This window comes from Ursus maritimus, unplaced genomic scaffold (assembly GCF_017311325.1).
Source record: "Ursus maritimus isolate PB19 unplaced genomic scaffold, ASM1731132v1 scaffold_19, whole genome shotgun sequence".
NCBI classification, from domain to species: Eukaryota; Metazoa; Chordata; class Mammalia; order Carnivora; family Ursidae; genus Ursus; species Ursus maritimus.
Window position 1 is genome coordinate 55,959,061 of NW_024424341.1, and position 9,591 is coordinate 55,968,651.

General features: G+C 45.1%; 1 protein-coding gene across 1 annotated transcript in view; it reads right to left on the minus strand.

The window, feature by feature from the left end:
* Nucleotides 1-822, minus strand: part of ZNF541 (zinc finger protein 541) — a 37,010-nt gene extending 36,188 nt beyond the window's left edge. The window contains exon 1 of the mRNA XM_040634226.1: nucleotides 455-822. Coding sequence (XP_040490160.1) covers nucleotides 455-761 — 307 coding nt within the window. The 5' untranslated portion in view covers nucleotides 762-822. The remainder of the gene's footprint in view (nucleotides 1-454) is intronic.
* Between the last annotated feature and the right edge of the window lie 8,769 nt (nucleotides 823-9,591).

A 9,591-nucleotide genomic window follows, 5' to 3' on the forward strand; every position in this document is an offset into this window, starting at 1 on the left:
CACTCGTTTCTCCTCTCACTTCTTACTGCCGTTACTCTGGGGGGCGCGGAGTGGGTGCTATCATCCCCCACTTCACGGATGAAGACACTGAGTCTGGGGAAGGTTAGCCAACCAAGTGGCACACGGACAGGATCCCAGGTCACTCTGCAAACGTGAAAAGGGCCTCTGAGATGTAATCGGTAGGAAAATCTCCTGTGAACTCCAAAGTCTGCCCACACCACACACGAGATTGGGACATCCACAAATGGCCGGGTTTCTCAACATTATTCCTTAGGATCAGTGTTCAGCCGGAAACAATTCCCAAGTTAAAAAAGAAAGTGACCGTCCCTTGCTCCCTATTCTCCTGTGGAAGATAAAAATGTTCCTATCCAATCCATGCGGAAGCAACCCCGAGCCGGCCACAGGAGCTTTCAAACAGTGCTCTGGGCCCTCGGACCCAGGTGCACAGGCTTACCTTGTAAGGAAGCCTGAGATTCCGGGTCTGCGTACTCCTCCAGCAGCTTCACAGAGTCACTGTCCTTCCCTGAGTACAGGGACAGCGTGTCTAAGTTGTCCTCCAGCACCTCGCTGGCCATGTCGGGCGTTGGGAGGCTGGGGTCCAGGTCCAAACCACTCAAGCCAGCATAGAGCAGGTCTCGTGTGCTGGGACCCAGATCCCGGTTGAGGGTGTCACTGCAGTTGAGTCCCTGGCTCTCAGAAAATGAAGAGAGATGCATCTCTGGAGGAAGGGCACCCTCGTCCCCAAGGCTGTACTGGTCCATGGCTCTCCACTGCCAGGTCTTGGCCAAGAGCTACTCTCCAGACAAGCAAGGCTGTGTAAGGAGTCAGGGAGGCGAAGCTCTTGGTGCTAATTCCTGAAAATGAACGAGGAGGAATCAAAATTATGAGATGGCAATACAGCATGGCGGATGGAGCATGGACTTGGAATTCAAACAGACCTGTGTTTGGGTCTGTTCTCTGCCACTTAACAGCTTAACAGTGTGAACTTGGGCAAGTCACTTAAGCGCCACGAGCCCCAGTTTCCTCATCTGTAAACTGGGCATAAGAGTACCTCCATCAAAAGGTTGTTGTAAGGAATAAACGAAAGGATTTCCGGCAACATGGTGGACAGAACTGACCTCTTTCTCCAGCTATAAACACAGAGAAATATGACAAAAGATAATTTTTAATACACGGCGAAGCTCAAGAGACAGGTAAAGCCCCATGTGCCAGCAACAATGAGAAAACATGAAGAAAACTCAGAGGTGTAGGCTCAAGTCAGCCAGAGGGGAAAGTCAGACTCAGATAGTGAGTCTGTTGTCCAATATGGCGGCAACTAGTCATACATGCTGTGAAGCACCTGACTCATGACTGGCCCGAACTGAGACGTGCCACGAGTCTAAAACACACACTGGATTTGGAAGACTTAGTATGTAAAAAAAAAAGTTAAGTTTAGTATGTTTTTGTATTACTATGTGTTGAGACGATAGTATTTTGGATACAGTGGATGAAATATGTTACTAAAATGAATTTCATCTTCTTTTAAGTTTTCAGTGTGGCTCCTGGAAAACTTAAGTTATACATATGGTTTGTATTATATTTCTATTAAAGAGCATTACTCCAGAAGCTGGGACTCAGGGTCATAACAGACACGGGAGAAAAGGAAACAGGGCCCTGAGCTTGCATGAAGTGGAGATCTGGGGCCTTGGAAAAGCCAGGCCATCCACGGGAAAACTACACAAACAATAAGAAAAACTCTGCACACGGGGCGCCTGGGTGGCTCAGTCAGTTAAGTGTCTGCCTTCAGGTCAGGTCATGATCCCAGTGTCCTGGGATCGAGCCCCGCATCAGGCTCCTTGCTCAGCATGGAGTCTGCTTCTCCCTCTGCCTCTAAAAGAAAAGAAAAGAAGAAAAACTCTGCACACAAGCCTAGAGAAGTACCCCAAGAGTTAGGAAGAAAACAGGGCAATGAGAGACAACAAAACCTAGCATGAGAAAAGAGTAAGTCAGTACGGGACAAGAACAAACATTTTAAAAAGAAACCGGCGAAACCTGCATGAAGACAGTTAAATTAAAAGCTCACTGGAAGGGTTAAGCAGCAGAAGAAACAGTGCTGAAAACTAATGAACTGGCAGAGCAATCTGAGGAAATCCCCCCAGAATTCAGCACAGAGAGAGAAAGAAATGGAAAATATGAACGGGAAGCTGAGACAGTACAAACGGAGAAGCAAATGCAAAGACTAACAGTGTCCAATAGGAGTCTCCCCCCAAAAGAGGAGAGAATACAGAAGATGTGACATCGGTTTTTTTTTTTTTTAAGATTTTATATTTAAGTAATCTCTACACCCAGTGTGGGGCTCAAACTCACGACTCCAAGATCAAGAGTCACAGGCTCCATGGACTGAGCCAGCCAAGCGCCCCAGGAGATACATCTTAAAGAGATATTGGTGGAGGAATTTCCAGAACTGCAGGGACAGCAGACTTAAAGATCATAATTCCTGACGATACATAGTTAATGACCAAGCACTGCAAGGCCCAGCAGGATGAATAGAAATGAATCCACTCCTCAACACACAACAGTAGAACTGCTGACCACTAGAGACGGAGAGAAAACCCTACGAACTACCCAAAAGAAGAGGCAGACGGTCTACAAAGGGACAGTGACTCAGAAGAGCGGAGGCTAGGAGGCAAGGAATAACACCGCCAGCAGATGAAGGAAGGGTGAGAGCACAGAACTCAACATGCAGGAAAACTAGTATCAAGAGGGCGCAACAAAGACTTTTTCATACAAGGCATAAGAGGTTGCCCACAGACGTCGGCTCAAAGGCTAGTACAGGTTTTGAATCACTTGGAAAAGAAAAGACAATGATTAACTTTGTACTTTATGTAGGCTACAAGGATCTAAGTGTAACTACCAAAAGAAAAGGAATAAACTATGTAACATCTGAACTAGTAGAATTTATCCCACCCCCAAAAGAGAAAAAAGAGTCGAATGACTAAAATAAGAAATCAGAAACAAAAATAGAAAGGATTATGAAAGATTACTATGAACAACTGCACGCCAACTAATTAGGTAACTTCGAGAAAAGTGGACAAATTCCTTAAAAGACACAAATTACCAAACTGACGCAAGAGGAAACAGACTATCTGCATAGCCCTGCAAGAAGGAAGAAGATTGAGTTAGTAATGTAAAAACTTCCCACCCATGCCACTGCAGAAACAATGAAAAAAATCAACTTTATTGGAACTCTGGAAAATAGTCAAAGGTTTACTGCAAACAAACGAACCCTTAGCAAGACAAGGGTGATGAAACTTGGTAGGAGGGTCCTGTGGCATTTTAACTTACTCCTGTCTTATCCCCCACTCCCCGCCCTGCCAGCAGTGGCTTCGAAGGCAGAGCCACATTCTGGTGTGAGCTCCTAGTGCAGAAGGGAGCAGAGAGCTGAGCTTGTCTGTCTTGACCTGTCAGATGGCTCCTGAAGGGCTAACATGAAGGTCTTGCCTTGATTTTGCCTAACTTGGAACTTTCTCAGGGCAGAGAATAGCCACAAAGATGGCATTTGTTGGAAACATTAAAGGCGATATTGTACACCTGAAATTAATGTAAGCATATATTAATGATGCTTCAACTAGAAATGCTCAAAAAATAAAAATAAAAGCAATGAAGCAGGAGCTGCAGCCCAGGGCAAAGGATATTCACTGGGGCCAACAGCAGACATGGCACTGAAAGCCAGGGAGGATGAGCTGGACAATGAGAGGCTTTGAGGCGTAAGGGCTTTGAAAAAATCCCAGGCTGGCAGTTTCTTACAAAGCTAAACATGGTCTCACCATATAATCCAGCCACCACACTCCTTGGTATCTACCCCAGGGAGCTGGAAATTTATGTCAACAAGAAACCTGCACACAAATGTTTACGGGAGTTTTATTCTTAACTACAAACAATTAGAAGCAATCAAGATGTCCCTCAGTAGCAGAATGGATAACCGAACTATGGCACATATGTACAATGGAATGTTATTCAGCAATAAAAAGCAAGGAGCTAGGTGCGCCTGGGTGGCTCAGTTGGTTAAGTGTCTGCCTTCGGCTCAGGTCATGATCCTGGGGTCCTGGGGTCCTGGGATCGAGCCCTGCATTGGGCTCCCTGCTCAGTGGGTAGCCTGCTTCTCCTTTTCCCTCTGCCCTTTTCCCCCTCCCCCAGCTTATGCTTGCTCTCTCTCTCTCTCAAATAAATAGATAAAATCTTAAAAAAAATGCAAGGTGCTATCAAGCCACAGAAAGACTTGGAGGAACCTTAAATGTGTGTTGCTAAGTGAAAAAGGCTGGTCTGAAAAGACTACCTATTATATTTCAACCATATGGCATTCTGGAAAAGGCAAAACTACAGAGACACTGAAAGACTGGTGGTTGCCAGGGTTCGAGGAGAGGAAGGAGGGATGAATAGGTAAAGCACAGGAGGGACTTTGAGGGGAGTGAAACTATTCTGTGTGATTCATGTAATGGTAGGTACATGACATTACACATTAGCCAAAGCCCAGAGAACTACACGACACAAAGAGTGATTCCTACTGTAAACTATGGACTGTAGTTAATTAAGAATAAAATAAAATAAATTAAAAAAATAAAAACCGTCCACATATTTCAAGGAATCAAGAAGGCCATGTGCCCAGGGCAGGCACATGCTCAGAAAACACTTGTGAAGTCTCTAAGCTCTCACTTCTGGTTGACCTTCCGTCTGTGAAAGCAGGAGGTGAAGGCAAAGGCAGAGGTGTAAACTCCTGCTGAGTGCTGAAGGTGTGTCCCAACACTCAGACAGAGCCCAACTGCAAAGACCAGGAGATATGTTTGGACTCCAGGCATTTAAGGAAATCTCCGCCAAATCAGAGCTGACTGCAAACTAACAGAACAGAGACTTTGCTGACCACACACGACAAAGAATACAGTCTACAAAAAGAGTGTATAAAAGTCACTAACCGAACATTACAACCCATAAGCAGCAGCAGCAGCAGCAGCAGCAGCAGCAGCAGCAACAAACCCTGGAGTAGGCTGAAGGAGAATCTGAGTCCGAGAGTCACCACATTAAAATATTCAAAACCTCCACTTTCTCCACAAAAATAGTTACAAGGCAGGCAAACAAAGTATGGCTCAATGAGAGGACCAACCATTTCATACAAATGATGGAATCAAACCATACCAGCCTTCACGTCTGGCTGCTTTCACGAAGAATAGCATTTTCAAGGTTAATCCACATTGCAGCATGCACCATTACTTCACTACTTTTTATGGACAGACAATATTCCACTGTCTGCATATAGCACATTTTCCTCATCCACTCATCTGCTGATGGGGATTCGGGCTGTTTCCATTTTGGGCTATTATGAATAATTCCGTCCTCGCCTAAACATTTAGTAAACGCTTGATGACTCACTGGTAACAAATCTGGTGACTTCTGGAGTAACTGGAGTTTGGGTCTAGATTCCTAGGCTATTGGTTTCCACTGTTTTTAAACCTTCCATGTTGAAATGTGGTAGAACTGCTGTGCCCACAACATCTGCACTTTACATCATGCATCTACCTGGGTGTCTGTGTTGTGGAGCCTTTTGGGGGAAACCCAAAAGGTGAATACGGGCCAACAATAGTATAACTCTGAGACCCAAGTGAGTTCTAGAATTCAGAATATGGAGTAAATCAATGAAAAACACTGTATTTTAAGCAACCTTCGGTGGGTCTGGGGCAGCACCTGGTAACCAAATCACTCTTTCTGCATCGACACCTGCAACGACTCAGAGTAAATGGAATAAATACTGTAAAGAATAACACGTGAGTTCAGGCCTGCCCACCAACAGAGGTCTGCGACACTGTGGCATTGTCAGAGTTTTTGGGTTTCTAAATTGCAGAGAAGGGAGTATGGACCACTAAAATTTATATTCTGAGGCAAAAGGAGTTTCTCTGCCAATTCTGAAGTTTCTTGTGCAGTGCTGCAATAAACTCTCTTCGGCACTCCAAACAGGAAAGAAGCCATCTCTTTTTTCATATTCCAATAATAAAAAGCTAATAAAACAAAATAGAAAGCCCTGTTTAAAATACACGTGAAGGATGGGGCGCCTGGGTGGCTCACTCGTTAAGCGTCTGCCTTCGGGGTTGTGGGGTCGAGCCCCACATCAGGCTCCTCCGCTGGGAGCCTGCTTCTTCCTCTCCCACTCCCCCTGCCTGTGTTCCCTTTCTTGCTGGCTGTCTCTCTATCAAATAAATAAATAAATAAAATCTTAAAAAAATACATGTGAAGGAATATTTAATAAAATAAACTATGAAGCATTTTCTCCTTCTCAGGCATCACACTACGAGCTTTCCATGCACGAATTCACTCCCTTCTCTCTATAACCCAGAGGTTGGTGCTGTGCTACTTCCATCATCCTGAGAAGGAAAGGGACTGACCCTGAGACGCTAAGTAATTTGTCCAAAGTCACATGCCTAACAAGGAGTTGAGCCAGACCTTCAACCCAGATATTCTGACTTTACAGCTTGCGTTCTTACCCACTACACAATGCTAATTCGCCATAAATAAATTTACACTGTGCTGCAGCAATTAATCTAGAAAGCACTAAAGGTTCTGGATAGGGACAGAATTCCCCACAGGCCTAACTGCAGGCTTTCCAGCATACTCCCATAGTCCACAGAACGAACTGGTCTCATTAGTGCTTGGGGCAGGCACGCCCAAGGTCCAAAGGCCATGTTTTGATATTTATATCCTTTCTCAGTAAAGCAAACCCCCCTCAGCCAATATTGAACTTGTTCTGTCAACAGATAAATTCAATTCAACAAGTTTTAGCACCTTCTATGTACAGGGCTCCCTGCTAATCCCTGTGGGGCAGGGTTTGTGGTCCCCTGGAACCTTGCAAACATTCCCAATTCTTTCCAAGAATTTTATAATTTTGTGCTTTCATTTGGAGAACAACCTAAGAAGAAAATCAGTCTATGTGGATTACTGGTTTACTACCTTATAACCCAGTACTACTATTTGGTTTCAGTGCCCGGGGTACGTTTATAATTGCACGAATGCCAAAAAGGATGGTTTTAATTGCCACGGGCTAATGAGAAGAGGATAGAGGTGGATTTAGCTCATAATAATGCCTTTGGGGTCACCTAAAAGACAACAGACATCGTGGTACAAATGGAAGTCTTGCTGCAGTTCAAACTGAGGAAAAGGACAGGAGACCTGAGACATCACAGGGTCTGCTCAACCCGCAGCGGCCCAATGCAGCCTTCAGCAAGATGTTTGTATCAAGAAAGTTGTTTGGTTTCGGCAGAATCGCACCCCTCCCACTAAACTGATGTTTGTAATTTGAATTACATTGGTTTGGTGCTTTGTTTTACATTTAATTTGCAAATGGATTTTGGCTTTATGGTGCCACAAGAACTGTAAGCCTTAGGAACAAATGCCTTGTTTGATCATCGTTTATGCCTTGTCTAATAGTTTAAAAAACAATTTAAGCCAACACTAGGGATCTGAAGCAATTTGAATGTTTTTCTTTTAAAAGAGGCCTGTCATTCTAGGACTGGTGGGAGCAGGAGGAGACAGGGATTCTCCTGTGAAATGCTACAGCCTCTTGGGAAATTAGTCTGCCATACGCTCTAGCCCACAACGACAGGTACACAAGCAGGTAAATACCATTTACCGAGGCCTTGTCTGGATGGCACGGAGGGAACCACCTAAACACTTACCGCTTCTACAAAGAGGTTTTATTTTGCCCGCAGTTAATCTGAATATTTTTCTATTTGTTATCAAGTCGAAAAATCCGTCAGACTTCTTTTGGACCGAGCGTCGTTGTCCAAAAGAATTTTGTGCGCTGATGGAAACTGTCTAAATCCGCACTGTTCGAGGAGCGCCTAGAAATGCAGGAGGCGCAACTGAGGAGCTAAATTATGTATTTTATTGGCGTTTCATTAAACGTAAATGTACCCAGCTACAAGTGCCTGGCAGCTACCACCCTGGACGCTCACTGCAGATCTAGAGATTTCTCATTGAAGTAAGGCTTTCCAACTGCAATTTCAAAACCTTGGAAAAGGGGCGCCTGGCTGGCTCGGGTCGGCGGAGCATGTGACTCTTGATTTCCTGGCCGCCAGTTTCAAGCCCTGTGTTGGGCGTGGAGCCTACTATAAATAAATAAATAAGTCCTAATATTTAAAATAAAAAAATCTGAGGCTCTGTCAACTGCAATAATCCTTTTCAAGAGAAGGCTTGCTATTGCAAGGAAGCCATGGGCTGGGGCTGAGAAGCTGCTTCGGACAGAGCAGGCGTTCTCGGGTTTGCCAGGGTCCCCACCAACCCCTAATCTCTCACCCCCTCCCACCTCACTCATTTATATGCCCTGCCAGGCGCCGGGAGACCTCTTCCCTTAGGACCCTGATTGTGCAGTTTCCTTTGACCAACCTCTCTCTACTCAGCTTTACCGAACCAAACCCTTCAACAGCAGGCCTAAGGGGCCCCTCCCAACATAACCGGGTCTGAGACGACCTCTCCCTCCTTCCGAAATCCATAAGCACGTGTCAGGCAGGCCACTTCACGCTTACCCCAGATGGCCTCGGAGTCTCATGATCTCTCAAGTTCTTCCCTTTCTCCCCAGACTACAAGCTCTAGGATGGCTGTGCCTCTGCCTACCTGTCCATATGTCTCACAGCGTCTTGCCTGGCACAGAACTGACTCTGATCAAAGAAAGCTTTCTGCATTCCTTTCGCAGATGAGTGACAAGATCCCACCGCGCCACCTCCTTTCCTCTTTGAAAAGCCCCAGCCTACTATTCTGTCTGCTTTCCTTTCTTTCTTTTTTTTTTTTTTCCTCCAAGCACCATCTTCTCCTTTCCCTCTCTGCATCAATGTAATCAGGGAGAGAGCGATCATGTCCAAGTAAGATCAGACTGTTGGAGCTGGGAAATAGGAGAGGTTTGCAGCTTCTACCCCAGCTATGCAATTCTTTCCTTGTTTTCCCACTCCAAACATTATCGCAACTATAGGCCTGTTTTGTTTGGCCTACGTGGTGTTTTTTTGCCACTGGGTTTGTCACCAAAATTTTCTTTAATGAGGAGATTTCAACTAAATATATTAATTTCTGCCTTCTCCTGAAAATTATTAGATTTCGCATTTCCTGACAGTTATCAGAAGAGAGGTGAGGGACAACTGCCATCTCTGAACAGATGTTCCCACAGTCCTCACTTTCTTCCTCTCTGGCCCCTATAATCACCATCGTTATAAATACCAAAGATAACAGCAAACACTTCTTGAGGATTTGTCATGTGCCAGGCACTCCTGGAATCACTTATGGATCATTGGATTCCCACAACATCCCTTTGAGGCACGTCCTCTGTTCTTAACCCTATTTTACAGATGAGGTAAATAAAGTCCAGAGAAGTTAAGTAACTTGCCCCGAATCAAGGTTAGGATTCAACCCCGGGTAGTCTGACATCAAAGCTCTCACATGTAACCAACCTCAATGCTAGGATTCCGCACCTGAGCCTGGGACTCCTGCCCCGCACTCCGCACCTACTTTCTTAAGCTGAACAACCAAAGGGACACTCCCTCCCCTGGCCATGGAACCAATATAATTTTAACCAGAAGGTTA